This window comes from Arvicanthis niloticus, chromosome 13 (genome assembly GCF_011762505.2).
Source record: "Arvicanthis niloticus isolate mArvNil1 chromosome 13, mArvNil1.pat.X, whole genome shotgun sequence".
NCBI classification, from domain to species: Eukaryota; Metazoa; Chordata; class Mammalia; order Rodentia; family Muridae; genus Arvicanthis; species Arvicanthis niloticus.
In genome coordinates, this window is record NC_047670.1 from 61,217,878 (window position 1) to 61,235,174 (window position 17,297).

General features: G+C 48.8%; 1 protein-coding gene across 2 annotated transcripts in view; it reads left to right on the forward strand.

The window, feature by feature from the left end:
- The window catches only part of Tbc1d22a (TBC1 domain family member 22A), a 286,436-nt gene extending 275,115 nt beyond the window's left edge, over window positions 1-11,321 (forward strand). For both annotated transcript variants that reach the window (XM_034517002.2, XM_076911843.1), the window contains one exon: window positions 9,637-11,321. In XM_034517002.2, the coding sequence (XP_034372893.1) occupies window positions 9,637-9,765 (129 nt within the window). In that variant the 3' untranslated portion in view covers window positions 9,766-11,321. The remainder of the gene's footprint in view (window positions 1-9,636) is intronic.
- Window positions 11,322-17,297: the final 5,976 nt, after the last annotated feature.

Genomic DNA, 17,297 nt, shown 5'->3' on the forward strand with positions numbered 1-17,297 from the left:
AATACTCTCCACTGCAAAAATACAGCCCTTAGAAAAGAGCATTTTAAAAAGAAAGCCACAGGGTAGCTCTTCCCACCACAAGCCCAGCTCTTCAAGAGAGGGACCATTTCCTGCTGCTCTGCCTCTTTGGGCATAAAAAGGGCTGTGAGTGCCTCCATATCACCTCACTTGCTGTCACGCACTGGGGTATCTTCATGCCTCTTGAGAACATATTTTTAAACTGCTAAATAAACACCCCATTGTATGGCTGTGCCAAGGCTTTTTGTACACTAGCAGGGGTGGTCTTTTTCTCTGACATTTTATTACTAAAGAAATTTAAATATGGGAAAACGAAAGGCATGGTTGAGAGAATAGCACCTTGATTTGGCAAGCAGACAGATTTATTCAGCTATTGATTGCTAGTCAGAGGTTGAGCATGGGGTGAGTCAGCTGGAAGTACATCATTAAGACCAGCACCCCCACCAGGGCAATGGGCGGCCCTCACTGCCAATACGACTGGGCTTAGAGTCACCTAGGAGATTGGTGAGGTGTATCTCTGAATGGCCCTGTGAGGGTGTTTTCAAAAATAGTTAACTGAGGGGAGACCCTCTCTGGCTGTGGGCCGCAGCATCCCACGGACTGATAGAGAAAAGGAAAAATACAGTAAACGCAGCCCCCGCTCTGCTCCCTGGCTATCAAAATAAGGGCTGCCTTGCTCAGCTGTGCCAAACCCTCTGAAGCCTCGAGTAAACTAAATCCTTCCTTTATTGAGTTGTTTGTCTCAGTTGTTCACAGCAATAAGAGAAGATCTGTATGCATGTGTGCACACAGGCCTGGGACCTCGGTCATGCCAGCTGAGTTCACTCAGGTTCCCTGTTCTCAGGCAGGGCGCAGGTGCCCTCTCTCCATTTCTCCCCAGGGCTGGGGTGTGTGCACTTGTTGTGTATAATGTGTGTGTGTCAGCCTTGGGTACCTCATGGGCTTGGAGCTTGCCAAGGGAGTCTGGCTGGCCACAAGTTCCAGGAACCTCGCCTCCTCAGGACTGAGATTTCAAGCACACATCACCACGTCCTGTGTTCTTGTTGTTGCTTTGAATGTGGGTGCTAGGGATGGATCCAAGTCAAGTTCTCATGCTTGGCCAATAGACACCTCACCTACTGAGCCATCTCCCTAGCCCCAGATCTCTTCCTCGTTGTTTATATAGGCTGCCAGCAGAAGGTGTGGCTCAAATTAAAGGTGGATCTTCCTGCCTCAAAAGACCTAGATTAAAAGTGAGTCTTCCTACTTCAGATGATTTAATAAAGAAAAATATTCCCTCATGGGTATACCTGGCTGCCTGGGTTTTAGTTAATTCTGGATGCAGTCAGGTTGGCAGCCAAGAATGGCCACCTTCTCTTGTCCCTCCTTCCCTTTCTATTCCCTAAATGGCACCAGATGTGTTATACATGTTTATAGTTCCAGCAGTTGAGAGCTGAGGCAGAAGCAATCCAACCAAGTTTAAGTCTAGCCTGGGCCATATACAGAATCCCTATCTGGGAAAACAAAGCTAAGTACCTGGATGGATGAATATCCTAAGTGGCTCTGCCTTGAGTCATGCTGCATCCCGGCATCCCGGGGCCCTGTGTGCAGAAAGACCATGGGCGTGGAGGCCAAGCTCAGCAGCAGCCCCTGCACTGCAGAGAACACACAGGTCCGTTTAAAGCTACTCAAGCCTGAGGTTTACAAATTGCCAACATGCAAAGATGAATAAATTAATCAGGACAGGGCTAAAAGGGCCTGCTTGTCTCCTCTCATTGCGTTCTTCCCTAACTGGGAAAGATGTAGGAGGGGCCTCCATCCTGACACATGAGGCAGAGAGCAGGGTTAATTGGTTTAACCCACCTCTCATCCTGCTCTGCTCAGCTCAGCTCAGCTCAGCTCAGCTCAGCTCAGCTCAGCTCAGCTCAGCTCAGCTCAGCTCAGCTCAGCTCAGCTCTGTGTGTTGGCCAGAAACCCCAAGAGCTGCAGGTGCTGCAAGGAGGCCCCCTGCCCTCTGCCCTCTGCCTGGAAAGAAGGTCAGATGCCATCTGGGCCTGCTTGCTCTCTCTGGCAAGTCTACTCCTTCCCTGGCATTAGAGCCTACTAAATCCCATGTATATATATATTTTCTATAAGTTCCACTCCTCTGGAGAGCCCTGAGTAATCCTTCTGTGCCATCACCCTGGGTCTAACTATGTGCACACGATGTGGGAGCAGAAGCGGGGTGGAGAGCCAGAGTGAGTGACAGCTGTCTGTGTGTCTGACAATGCCATAATGAAGCCTGTCTCATAATGCTAAGATTGTAATGCAATGAAGTCTAACAAACCTCTTTATTTAGTTCAGCAAAGCCAAAATGCTATCATTTAAACCTGCATGCCATATAGAATTATTGAAGAGAATCTTTGCCTTCTTTTGTCTGTACCCACCATCCAAAATTATTCGGGTTCTGACAGCAGTACATATCAGCTAGAGTCGCCCCATTTCAGATGTCCTGTGGCCCACAGCAGCCAGGCAGGCACACCGCTCAGTTATATCCATTGGCTTCTTTAAACACAATCTCTTTGTTTCCTGAGTGCCTGTCACTGCACCCAGGGTAAGGCATGGTCCTCAGTCTGACCGAATTCCCAATGAATGAATAATTTGACTTTTCTACCCTGTATGCTGGAGAACAGTGTGATATCCCACACTGCCCAGGCTTTCTCCCTGTCCCTTTAAATAGAGATCCTCTGTAGCCAGTCAGGGACACTGTCAGAGGACCTGACAAGAAGGGTGCAGTCTAAACCAGACGTGGCCACTCCGGCAATCAGGCTACCCCTTGACTCAAAGTGGGCCTTTCATTTAGTATTTGCTAGTGCATCTCATTTTGAAAAGGTGAGCGAGTGCACACAGGTGGTTTGGTCTGGTTTGGTCTAGTCTGGTTTGGTTTGGTGTTTGTTTTTAGAGCCTACCTTATTCGCTATCTCCACCAGTCCCTTCAGGTCCAATCACACATGCCCGTGAATCCATGTGGCCACACAGACAGGCTGCATGCAGGCATTCTCACTGGCTTAGCCCTCTGCTTTCTTCTCTTCACCTCAATCTTGAAGCAGAGGCTGGGTCTACCCTGCATCTCCTCTACCCTCTCTTTCCCTCTCCAGCGTGTCCCAATGTACCTGGACTAGAATCCAGTGGGTCCTGGTTATGCCATGGAGGGCGGGGCCACATTGGTGGCACCTTTCAGGCTGTGCACATGTTGGCTTTTATATAAGAAACCTTATGCCTTGGGGCTTAGTGTCCATGCCCCTAGTGCAGACAGGCAGTAGCCTTCTTCTGCCAACTCAGGTATGTCATCCACATAGAAGAGTCACATGAACTGCCACCAGGCCAAGGTAGGTCTTGTACAAGAACACTTTACAGAGCACTGCCCTCCTGCAGCCTGAGTGCACCTGCCCTCAGGTCTGCTGGGCTTTTCCTCCTGGACATGCGTGTGGTGTGGTGGGGAGCTTTTCCCAGGACAGGGGTGGAGGTGGTGTGAGGGAGCTTTTCTCATGTTAGTTACTTAGCAGTTCCTGCCCCCCATCAGCCGTTTGCAAATGTTTTAAATTAAAAACAGTTTGTTTTTTATCTGGGTTGGAATTTGAAGAGCAGGCAGGTTGAATGAGGTTGAAGGACACCTCCTTCTGCCTTTCAGTGGGAGCACCAGGTGTGGTGCAGGCACTGGCAGGTGTGCCAGTTCAGTGGCTCCCTAGGGCGGTGGAGTCCTCCCCACAGCAGAGTCGCAGCCCTTGATGGCAGTTCTTCCCATGGAACCTGCCTCATCCCTGCTGCATCCAGCACCCTAGCAGGAAAGCAGAGTGCTGCTATCCTCCATCTTTGAGCATTATGCCAAAGGGATTTAATTGTTTTCTTAAGCCTGTCTGCTGGTGAAGGAGCTGACTCACTTGATAAAGTGCTGGTGAGGACCCAAGTTGGACCCCACAACCTGTGTGAAAAAACTTAAGTACAGTGGTGTGTGCTTGTAGTTCCAACCCTGGAGAGGCAGACACAGATGCATCCCTAGGACTTGCTGACTGGCCACCCTAATCCTATGGTGAACTCCAGGTCTCAAAGAGGTGGACAGCTCCTGAGAGCAACACCCAAGATTGTCTTCTGGCCTCTACACGCATGAGCACACACATGCCGTCTGTCCGTCTGTCTGTCTGTCTGTCAGTTCACCACCCCACCCCCACCCCCACACAGCCTACCTGCTAAACGACTTATCCTCCCCCATAGGTAGAGAATTTGTTCAGCTGCAGGTTTCTTCTAGCAAGCTGTACTGCTGAGAAGCTCCTGATGTCCTTAGGGTGACGGCCACCTCACTAGTGACGGTTATACTATTAATCATTGGCAGGGCAGGCTGCTGTCACCGAACCTTTTACTACAAGCATTCTGGGAGATTGTGCACACACTCAGCAGCCAACAGGAGAGGTCTCAGCACTGTCTTCATTTTATAGATGAGAAACAGAGGCAATAGAGGTATGAGATTTGCCCAGGGTCACACAGGAACAAAGGCAGGAGTGGGATTTGGCCCTGGTTGCCTAGCACTTGTAAGCATTGATTCCCTATACTGCCTGGCCTCTACACTCATTGACCACGAAGGGCCATGTGCCAAGTTTGAGGAACCAACAGACACATGGAGCTGCTGATATAACAGAGAAGGTAGATCTCTGGGACAGCATCTGGGACATAACTGTGGAATTCAATGAGGTTGGTTTGGCCAGAGCCAGAGCCTAGATGAAAATCCACTGACCTCTGACCCCAAAATCCATCACCCTCCTCCCCCCATCACCCTCCTCCCCCCATCACTGTTGCTTCAGCTTTCAGAGTCCCAGCAGTGGGTCCTTAAGAGGGACCAAGAACGTGAGACTACCACATTGTCCTTTTTGGAAGGACTTGTGTGCAGAAGTCACCGCAAAGTGCTGACTCTCTGAACAGATAAACTCTTCATCAAGGAGCAGACAGAGACAGTTTCTTTGGAACGTCATCTCTTGGAAGCTCCCCAAGGACCGGACATGTCAGCAAGACTGTTGAAGAGGGTATCATTTAGCGCTTCGCGTGGAACAGGCTGAGGCAGCCTGGCTTTGGGTCTTAGCTCCACATCTTCCAAGGTGTCCACGGCTGAGGGAGGCTGTGTACTCTGACCAGGCGCTTGACGGAACAGAAACTGTCTGGATCCATAGTGTCCTCCTCGTGGGGACTCATAGTGTCCAGAATATGGTGTAGTCACCTTTGGCCATAGGCCACTGCTGGGGCTCTGAGCCCGTTCATCTAGGATGTCTACCTGGGTTGCATAATGCTTGTATTATGTTGATTAAGCCCCCAGAATTGTATGAGAATCCACACATAAGATGCTGAAGGTCCCCGCCCCCAGTTGGTTTTGATTGGTAAATAAAGTTGCTGGGAGCCAATGGCTGGGCAGGGAGACAGAGGTGGGACTTTAGGATTCTCAGTCAAGGGACTGGGGGAGGAGGAGGAGGAGATAGAGCCACCATGGAAGGAAAGGAGTAGCTGCCTCACCTGAGAAGTAAAGGACAAAGAGACAGCCAACACATAAGAGCCAGAGAAGAGCAGCCCCAGGCCGCCACCTTCTGACTGGGTCTAGGGCCACAAAGATAGAATATAGATTTTAGTAAGTAAACTCACATCAGAGGGGAAGTATTAGCCACATGGAGGTTTTGGATGGTCCAGTCATTGAGCTGTTTAAGACATACTAAAATATAAGGCTCCATTATCTCCAGTGTGTCTTACATTCTGGAACCCACAACATCAGCGTGGATAGCGTGGGGTGGACAGCAAGGAATGCACCACTGTCAGGTTGATTTGAGTAGAAATTGACAGCTACAACATTGCCATGGGCATTAGTGTCTCTGGAGTTCCTCAGGTGACCAAGTCCACAATGTGTGCTCCTAGCTGAGAAGCACCGACCCACAGGGCATGCAGTGGGTCTGTCACTTTTGGTTCCTCACTGACCACAGATCCCACAGGGGCCATCCTTTGGTGAAAGACAAGGCTAGCTGAGAAAGGCAGGTGTGTAACACTGCACTGTGCTCTCACGGTAGCTTTTCACAGTGTCAGAAGAGAACCCTTCCTTTATTTTCCCAGCCACCAGTGTGGTCATAGCACTGGTGTGGTTCTGGAGTTAAGATAGAAGGCTCGAGGGCTACCTGTAGAGTTCTAATGTGGGCTCCATGAAGGGACATACACAGTCACTGTAGTTGTGTAATACAGAGCTGTCCCCTGACAACCACGGCCTCAATACCATGCCAGCAATGGCTTCGTGAGTTACCGCTAGCCTCGTGTACCATGTTGGTGATGGACAACAGTCTCTAATAAATGCGTCATGTTCTCAGATAGGAGACGCCGCTGCTGCAGCAGGAAGACAAACCTTTTTAAAAAAGAAATCTGTATTTAAGGCCATGTTTGTCTATGTTCTTTGCCTGCCTTAAAGGTCACCTGGATAGATTTTTCCTTCTTTAGCATTGCAGGCTGTGAAGAGCCGGGCATTTCCATTCTCCCTCCATCCAGTGAACCTGGGGGACTAAATTAGATTCTGAAATTGAGTGTGCAGTGGAGTCGGTAAGTTACCGTAATGGGAGGGTATTGCTTCTCACCTTGCAAGTAGCGAGGTCATGATAATATGAAGCGAAGTGGATTAAAAATAAAACCAAAGGTATTTATTTATGACCTGCTCAGAATTGGATTGGCATCCGTGTAAGTTGCATCTAATGGTAGAAGACAGTAGATTGATGTTGATGTGTCCCCGAGGACATGCTGCCAGGGAGATCTGCTCCATGAATTCAATTTAAAGGCCCACAGAAAGTATCCAAAATGCAAAGGAAATAGGGGTGGGGAGCAACAGAAAACAGCAATTAAAGAACGTCCTGGCACATGGCTCTTGTGATTGGGGTGTGCAGCCATTGGGGTGTGCTGCTGGGGGTTCCCTTCTCACTGAGTTGGAGATGACAGATGGCAGAGCCAAGCCTGGGCTACTGTCCTGAGTATCACTGTGGCCTCTCTTGGTTCTACGCATATTGATTGTGCTGTCCTGCTCCACCTTAATGGGCAGCTCCAGCCTTTCCGTGGTATTTAAGTAGGGTTCTGGAAGCTTGATGGGCTAGTCCAGCAGCTGCCATGGATTGGGAACCTGGCTCTGTACTGGGCTGTACTTTTTTGAGGCCAGCTGTTCTCTGTCTCTTGTTAACTGTCTGAAGCCAGGGCAGGATGGCTTCAGGGCCCAAGTCCTATAGAACTAGCATGCAAAACCATTGGAAAGGCGTGCGCTGCTCCCTGGAGGGGGTGTCTAGCTCACAGCCATTTCTCTTTGGTGACTCCTCTGTGGGAAGGTATCATAACCACACAAGGCCCATGTCTGCTTAATTCCTCTTAGTATTGCAGTCTCCCAGGACCCTCCCAGTCCTTGATGAAGTTCCCAGAGTCTCTTTATGTGAGCCATCATCTGACAGGAGAGGCCAGGCTGTCACTGCCATGATGGGGGTTGTCACCTGCATCATACCATGGTACCCTAAGACCATGGCAGTGGTTTCCCTTCCGTCACTGGCCTCAGCTGTTGTCAGTAACTCACAGTCTAGATACTGTCTATCCTTGGTCCTCTTAGCACTCAGACATCCCTGAGACTGTAGGGTGTCCCCACATCCTCACTCTGAGACATGGCACAATGCATACCTGGGGTACTGGGTGAAGCAGAGGAGCTGTAGCATGGAAATTCCAAAGCAGGGCGTCTTATCCCTGGTGTCAGCAGTACTGAGTGACAGTGGTGGGAACTGTCCAGTGTGTACTCAGCCTGTACTCAGTGTGCGCACATACTGTGTGCAGTGCACGTCAGATGTATACCCACTGTTGTGGGGCTGTGGTGTCCATGCGTGGACGTGGGTCCTGTTGGGCTGAGTTGTGGATCTCTCATGTCTGCCGCCCCAGGCAGCTGGAACCACAGCTCGGGGAGCAGAAGCGCGGGAATTTGACTGAGTTCACTTCACACACCGCTGGGCAGATGCTGGGCTATGAGAAGCCACAGGGCTCCACCCGGGCATGGAGAGGTCTCAGCCAGAGCTTTCTGCGGGGGCAGAGCTCCTGAGTGGGGGTCTCCGGGCTGAAGCAGCTAGATGGGGAGACTGGTGGTCTCTGTCCTTGGGCTCCCAGACACTGCTGGGGACCACAGAAGGACTGAGACGGAGTGGGCATCAGACTTGGGCTGGGTCATCGCTTGCTCGGCTAGCTGGCGGCCTCAGTGGTGGGAACTTAGAGAAGTTTTCTGGTGGCTCATTAGTTAAAGATCTTCTCCACGTTCCTCACAGCGGAGGTGGGGTGGGGGTGGGGGGCAAAGACACAAGGAAGTCCATGGTTTTAAAAAGTTTATTATCATGGCGGAAAGTGGATGTGGCTGTACTCACACCCCCCACCCCCCCCCACCCCCATCCTCAGAGTAGGCCTGAGTTAAATATTGTTTATAAGGAGGAGGGTCTGGGAAGGAATTCTTAATTGGCTATGCCCTCTGGCCTTTAGGTATCTCATTAATATGGAGATCTCCTGAGGCTCTGCGCTCTGCGGCCAGTAGTCACACCCTATACCTGTGCTAGGTGACACAAACTTCTCTTTGGGAGGGGCTGTAAGGGTATTGCCCTATGTGACTGAAAGGCACGGATCAATGGAGGTCTTTGGCCTCGTGTCAGGAGCCTGGAGTCTGGGAGCAAGGCTGAACACCTACTGTACCATTAGGGTCCAGGGTTCGAGGCCTGTGCTTGACCAGGAACCAAGCTATCCTTTCACGGTCCCACACACTGTGTGAATTGGGTGTCTACTGTATGCTCACTGTGTACAATGCATGTTTATTGTATTCAGTACATACCCAGTGTATGCAGTGTGTATCTGCTGTCTGTCCACTGAGTGCAGGTGTGTCTAGTATGCTCATTGTGTGCCTGTCTGGTGCTGGACATGTCCCTGCAGTCCATGTATCATCCCATTGGCTGGCAGGCCAGTCATGCTGTGTTTACAAAGGAGGTCTTTGGACTTTTAGGTGACATGAATAATTGTCCTCAAGTGCTCAGTAAAGAATCTTGTTGCCCAGCCCCCTAGTATCAGAACCTGTTACCTTTGCTTTAGGAAGAGCATGAGAGAGGTGGCTCTGGTGGGGGACCTCTGTGCTGGCTCTGCCCTGTGGTATAAGCACATTGCTGAGACCTGAGGTGGCCACCTGATACACAAGGAAATAGGTGTCTCTGACAGTTAGAGAGAAGTCGTTTGTCATTCTCTGGTTTCAGAGAGGCTTTTGGCTCTCAGAATTCTCCTGCTTCCTGGCCATGGGGATGACTGATACTGTCTCCCTGGAATGTCAGAGGGTTTAGATAAAGGGGTCCCAACTGAAGTATGGGGAAGACCCACTGTATGGCTTCTCAGATGCTGAGCTGGGTAGCAGATAAGACTCTGTAAAAGCCAGAGTCTGGCTGGTGGGGTTGAAGGCCAAGTGAGTAGGAGGGGCCACAGCGGCTGAGGGCACTGCCCCACGCTGTCTCCCTGCTGCTGACAGAGGTCTCCCAAGTATAAGTTTTGGACCTGGCCTGTAGCCTGAACTCTGCATAACTGTCTGTCTCTCCCCCCTTCCCCCAGGAGTTGCTGCTCTTCCTCCAGAACCTGCCTACTGCCTGCTGGGATGACCAGGACGTCAGCCTGCTGCTGGCCGAGGCCTATCGCCTCAAGTTTGCCTTCGCAGACGCCCCCAATCACTACAAGAAGTGAGCCTGGGGCCCATGGCAGTGGCCTCACCCTGGGGATAGCATCCCCTCTCTGCCTGGGCAGTTGCTGGCCTCTGGACTGGTCCTTTTCTGGTGTGACCTAGCAGAATAGGCCCCAGCATGGTCCAGGGCTGGCAGGATAGGCAGCCTAGTTTGATGAGATACCAAAGAGAGCCCAGGAGAGAATCCTAGCTTCAGAAGCTCAGTGTGGCCAGGCGTGTCCCTCACCCTGGCCCTACCTTGCCAAATGCCCTCCCTACAGCCCCCAGTCCAGATAGCCAAGAGGAAGTTTCCCTCAGAGAGCCCTGCTACATGGGTGCCAGGCAGAGGTGGCAGCCATCTCAAGCCTGCTCTCATTTGCACAAATCTATTCTGTTAAGTCAAAGAATAAAGTCCAGAAAAAATGCCGAGCATGACTTAGGCTGAGCTAGGATTTCTGCACACAGAGCCTTTAATGGCCGCCATGTTTAGGCTTGGCTTGGTTTAGATCAGGAGTTGGACCCTGGGAGGCTGTGGAACAAGAAGAGGCCAGGGCAGGCTGAGGCTTCTTATGGTCACCTTACTTTCTGTCTTTAATTACCCCACTCCCTGTTCTTGTGGGGAGAAGGGTCAAAGAACCCCAGGTAGCAGGGGTTATCATCAGTCAGGGCCCCAGAGATTGTCTCATGGGCCCAAACTTGATCACAACAGGGCAGGAATTAGTGGTTCTACAATCCCAGCCTTGTGTAGGGAGATTCTTACCACCACCACCTGGATGGTGATAGCCAGGAGCTGCTGGACTGGTGTCCTTTCATGCCCTACTGCCCTTTTCCAGATCCACTGGGTTGGAGTCTTTGCCCCCTGTTGCTGGGCTTCTTCAGGGCCCTCAGACTGGCTTCCCACATGTCTGTCCTACATATGTCCCCAGGCTGCCTGGCCTCTGTGATGTGGTGATCCCTGAGGACCATCAGGCCACCTGTAGGGCAAGAGCCTCAGACTCCTAGAACAGACCCCTGTCCTCAGTTACCCACTGCAGCCCACTCTCTGACCTGTCCCTTCCTCAGGAGCAGCGCACCACTGCCCAGGCACTAGGGCTCTGCCCAGAGGCTACGGGGAAGACATAGGGAAGGTGTGTGCCTGCTTCTGTTCACATCATCTTGGGTCAGAGGGAGCGTGACATCAACAGAGTGCTGTGCAGGCAATTCAATGTCCTGGATCAGCAGAGGGACGTGCTCCCTCAGACCAGTGCCTGTCTGGTGAGAGACACCCAGTTATAAGGAAAGCTGCCTCCGTGGCTCTGTGGAGAAAGAACCTGATCTTTCCTGATCCTTCCATGGTGCAGATCACCCCTTAGCCAGAAGGGTAGGCCCATAAAGATCTGCCCTATGGTGTTTTTTTATGAGATGACAAGGACCCATGAGGTTAACTTAAGCCCTGAATGTATTTCTATGTGTGCAAATGCTTGGCTGGGTGTACGAGACGCTGGAGGCAGTCCTGTGTCTGAGCCCAGGAGCTGAGCCGGGCAGGATGTGTGCTTGGACTGTGATGTGTTGGAAACATGAAATAAAGATGCTTCCTATGGCCTGTGGTCTTTTTACTGCATTTATTGGTGGCAGAGGGTAGGGGTGTTCACCTGTGCCGTGGTCCAGATGTGGCAGTCAGAGCACAACTTGCTGGAGTCATTCTCTTCTATCATGTGGGTATCAGAGACCAAACACAAGCTGTCAGGCTTGGTGGCAAGCTCCCATACCCACTGAGCCACCCACCTTGCCAGCCCTATGGTCTCGACTCACTCCTCAAGGCTTAGGCTCCATCCCGACACTGGGCCTTGTGCTCGAGGCCTGGCCTTGATCACAGCAGTACTGTGGCCTTGCTCACGTGCATGGGACCTCAGAAGAAGGAGGATAGGCCCTGTCTCAAGTGCCGCCACACGGCTCCAGGTATGTGTTGTTCTGGGTCAGGGGTCTGCTTGCCCTATCCAGGAGTGTTTGTGGGAACAGAAAGCCTGAATTCAGGCCCCTCCTGAAGCCTCCCTACCCTTCCCTCTGTGCACTGGCCCACCCCTCTCTCACCCCAGGCATTCTTTTTCCTGTATGGCATTCAGCTTGCAGAACCAGGCCACACAAATCTGCCCCCGTGTAACTTGGAGGCCTTCCAGACCCACTCTGCAGCCCCTGGCATGGGAGATGCTTAACAGGTAGTTCTGGAAGCACACAGATGAATGAGCTGTTTCACTGATAGATTGAGATTGGTAAACATCTCCCATCAGAGAAAAGTGTGGGACCGGGTGGGTTTACTGCTGCATTCTGCCAACTATTTCAGGAGCTAACACCAGTCTTCCTCACATTCCTTCAAAAACCCAAAGAGGAGGGACCATTTCCAAACTCCATTTACAAGGCCAACATTCAGTCTCCTTGGTACCAAAACCAGACAAGGATCTCATAAAACAATTAAACTATGGGCCCGGGCCCTAGAAGAAAAGTCAAAGAAAGGACCAGGAAAAGACAAAGGACTCAGGAAAATCCTTAACAATTACCATGAATTCACGGCACATGAAAGTCCAGTCCGTGAGGACTGAGTAGGAGTTGTTTCCAGTGTGCAGAGATGGTCCAGCTTAAAGCCTACCTGTATATATGATACGCCTGACTAACAGTGAAAACACATGTGATCATTTTTTACATGCAGGAAGAGCCTCTGAAATATTCAATAGGCTTTCATAATTAAAACCATTATCCAAGCTAGATGATTTTGTACACCTTTAATCCCATCACTGGGCAGAGGCAGGTGGGATCTCTGTGAGTTTGAAGCCAACCTGATCTACATCATGAGTTCCAGGACAGCCTGGGCTATACAGAGTCCTGTCTTGAAAAAAACAAAAAAGTATCCAAATTGGGTATAGAGAGGAATTGTTTACAGTTTAGAGGACTACACCTCTGCAGAGTGAAGACCCTGTGTGAGAAGCCCATACTCAACAATTTACAGTAGAAAACTGAAGCCCTTTTTAAGGCCTGGAATGAGACAAGGAAGGCTGCCTGCTCTCACCACTGGAGGAATCCAGTACAACATGGGAGGTACTCAGCACAGCACTGGAAGTCCTTCCTGGACGAGGTGATAAAAGAATTTTAAAAAGGAGTCAGAAAGAAGACAACATTAACCCATCCCTATTTACTATCAGCATGACAGATTCTACCAAAAGAGAGAAATTACAACTGGTAAACGAATTAAAGTCATAGCATTTGCCGTGAGAGCAGCAAACTCAGAGGAAGGAATCAGGAGAGCTACCCCATTTACAGTGGTTACAGTAAAGCAAAATACAGCATAAGACAGTAAGTAGTGAAGTTAATAAGAAAGTAGGAAATCTGTTATTGATGAACACATTGATGAAAGAATTGATGAAGGTGTGGCTACACCAAAAGATGCCCTTGGCCGTGGATTGAAGGGCCAAGATTGTAACATCTTCCAGTAAAATCCTTGTCATACTTCATTGATCTTCCTGTCTGTCTCTGTACCAATACCATGCAGTTTTTATCACTACTGCTCTGTAGTACAGCTTGAGGTCAGGGATGGTGATTCCCCCAGATGTTCTTTTATTGTTGAGAATGGTTTTCGATATCCTGGTTTTTTTGTTATTCCAAATGAATTTGAGGATTGCTCTTTCTATCTTTGTGAAGAATTGAGTTGGGATTTTGATGGGGATTGCATTAAATCTGTAGATTGCTCTTGGCAAGATGGCCACTTTTACTATATTAATCCTGCCAATCCATGAGCATGGGAGACCTTTACATCTTCTGAGATCTTCTTTGATTTCTTTCTTCAGGGGCTTGAAGTTCTTGTCATATACATCTGTTACTTGCTTGGTTAGATTCACACAGAAGTATTTTATATTATTTGTGACTATTGTGAAGGATGTTGTTTCTCTAATTTCTTTCTCAGTCTGCTTATCCTTTAAGTAGAGGAAGGCTACTGATTTGTTTGAGTTAATTTTATATCCAGCCACTTTGCTGAAGTGTTTTTTTTTTTTTTTTTTTAAATCAGGGTTAGGAGTTCTCTGGTGGAAGTTTGACATGGGCCAAGAACAAGGAAATGGGCTGCTTGGCAGGAATATGGCATTGGCCAAGGACAAGGAAGTAGGCTTCAGGCAGGAATCTGACATTAGGCTAGAACAAAGAAGAAATTTCAGGCAGGAATCTTAAATTTTAGCCTAGAACAAGGAAATAGGCTTCAGACATGAAAATGACTTTGGGCTAGGACAGGGAAGTAGGCTCAGATATTTTGGTCATCCTGATAAGCCCTTAGAAACAGTGATCATGGGAGTGTTCATGTAATTGTATTTAATGCCTTGCTTGTTCTTTGACTATTTGTGTTTATTGTCTTGCTTGTTCCTTGACTATTTGCATCTATTGTATTGCTAGACCCTCAACCTAGAACTGACCTTAATACATGAATGTAATCAAAATGGTATAAAAGCAAAAAGGAGGAGGGGGATGGGATAGGGAGTTCTAGGGAGTCTGGGAAATGGGGAAAGGGGATGACATCTGAAATGTAAATAAATAAAATATCCAATAAAAAAATTTTTTAAAAAATCCCTGTCATAGTCCCAAGTTCATAGCTCACCAAAAGAAAACACCCTGAAACACATATAGAATGTAAAACTCAGCCCATCCAATGAGCTGAAAGCAAAGCTGAAGGCACCATGCTGTTTAATGGCAACTATACTGCAAAGACACAGGCCTTAATACAGTATATGTGTTAGAGTTCTCTAGAGAAACAGAACTGATAGAAAGAGTCTATCTATCTATCTATCTGTCTGTCTGTCTGTCTGTCTATCTATCTATCTATCTATCTATCTATCTCTATATATAAGGAATTAGATAGATAGATAGATAGATAGATAGATAGATAGATAGATAGATAGATATTGAGAGATGGGGGCAGGGCTTTATTACAATGGCTTACAGAGTATAATCCAGCTAGTGCAACAATAGCAGTCTACCAAAAGGAAATCCAAGAATCCAGTAGCTTAGTTCACAAGGCTGGATGTCTTAGTTGGTCTGCTGGTACCCTGAAGAAGCAGGCTTTAATGCCAGTGAAGGAATGGACTTGAAAGTGAGGAGAGAGCAAGCAGGCAAATTGAGAGAGCTTTCTTCTTCTTCCATATCCTTTATATAAACTTCCAGCAGAAGGTGTGGCCAAGGTTAAAGGCAGATCTTTCCACTCTTCTGTGTTAAAGGTCTTCCCACTTCAAATGATTTAAGAAAAATCTCTCACAGGTGTACCCAACTACTTGGCTTTCAGTTGATTCTAGATGTAGGCAAGTTGACAACCAAGGATGGACCTGGTCAATATAACACACTGCCTGGCAAAACAGAACACAGAACTTAGAAGTGGAGCTGTACACAGAAGGATGGATATTCTTTGGAGAAAAGGGTGTGTATGCAAATGAATTCTCAGTGAACAGATTGATTGGTCCTTAAACCTGTCAGCCCTTCCAAATGCCCCCGATTAAGAGTTGATGACTGTTTTTATAGTTGGGGGTGACAAAGGGTTGAACCCCATGCCAATGATAAAACCAGTGTTAAGACAGAGCCAGACCAGAGTAGGAGGACAAACCCTGGGGACACAGGGCCTGTCTGAATTCAGAAAGCTCACAGAACGATGGTAATAGCCAAGCTGGGCAAGCACACTCCCAACTGAGGGGTCATTGAAATTCCTTAGTATAATTTTTTAACATTATTTAATGTGTGTCGCATGCCTGCTGTGGAAAGAGGAGAGAAGACAGCTTACAAGAGTCAGTTCTCTCCTTCTACTATGTGGGTTTTGGGGTTGAAACTCAAGTTGTCAGGCCCCTTTACCTGCTTGGCCCTCAACTGCCCAGAATTCCTTAGCACATACAGATACTGGCAACCAGGAAAAGTGAGCTCAGCACAAAGCATTAGCCTTCCAGAATAGAGCCAGCACGGATGCCTGTAACACGTTCACAGCTCTAATCATTAAGATGTGGGGTAAATCCATACTGAGTCGTGTGTCTGTCAGTGCCTGGCTTCTGACCAGAGATGCTGGACCCATCAGTCAGTACCCTCTCATGACCTGGGAAATCTGTGTCCATTGGTACTTGGCAGCTGACCGTGGGCTCCCGATGGATACATCTCTTACCCAGCAGTAGAAAACTAACACACTCCTTGTCTCTGCTCTCCATGAAGCTTCTGCTAAGATAAAGCTTGTTCTCTGCTTTAACAATCAAGTTTGTCACAACTGAAGAGGGCGTGACCTGACTATAGCACTCAGCAAATGATCACCAAGTGCACAGTAAGGGACCACGGCTGAGGCATACATACAGAGCAGGTACAGCCCTGAAGGGTCTCCTTACTCACATATACAGCTCACCTTAGCCACCATTCGTGCCTCCACTTGCCTATGCCTTCATTGTTTATACATATGTATATAGAGTGTATAATATATACTTTATAAAAACATTTATCTGTTTGTTTGTTTATTTATTTGTGTGTGTGTGTTTTGCAACTGCCCCTATAAAAAACAAAGGACAACTTGTAGGAGTTGATTGTCTCCTTTCATTACTTGGGTTCCAAGGATGGTACTTAGCTCAGCAGGCTTGGCTGCAGACCCCTTTACCCTTTGAGCCATCCCACTGGCCCTCAGTGTACACTAATATGAAGTTTCTTTGGTTTGTCTTCCGCCTTGTGGGGTCATCACCCGTGCTTTCCCATTGCTAGGTGTCTTGACACGAGGTGAAAAAAGCACCATGTCAAGATTCGTGACTCTGGTGGGTGTCTGGGATGTTTCTAGTTGGAGCTGTTATAAACAGAACTGCTCACAACATCTGTGTGCGCATCTCCTGGAGGGCCAGCGCCCACTGTTGGGCTGAGCATTTGTCTGGAAATGGGAATGCAGGGCCAGATGGTGGCTATCTGTCACAGTAATAGGTACTGACAAATTACCTTCCCGCACTGCAAGGTGTGAGAGGCTCTCACTCCCCACTTCCCCTGGAGATGGGTGGTGAACCTGGCTGCTGCAGGGTGAGGTGTGCAGCCACTGTGCCTATTCATGATTTAGTCTACCTCTCTGCCTACCTCTCCGGCCTTCTGCAGCTCAGACTGAGACCTCTCAGGATGTCTGGATGTGTGGATGCCAGAGATGCCACCTTTAATCATTAAAATTCTTTAAAATATGATGTTAATGGCTGCCTGTAGCCGTTGTGTGGATTATCATAACCCATTTACTCCTTTACTATAAAGAAAGTTGCTTCCGTTTCCTTCTACATTGCCAGTGTAGGCAGTGAGGAGCACTGTGGCTTCCCTGTACTCTTCCACAAGGCAGTAACAGTGCGGCTCTTCAACCATTGCTGCTAGATGCCTGAGCTAGTGAACCACACCTAGTACACTCAGCTAAACCCCAACTCCACTTTTAACCCATCCTATCCCACCCACCCTTGTCTCTACCTCTTCCCCATCTTCACCTGCACCCCATCCCATTCCTACCTCCGCACCCACGTACCCTTACCCACCCCCATCTCCCCTCCCCATCCCACCTGCACCCTCA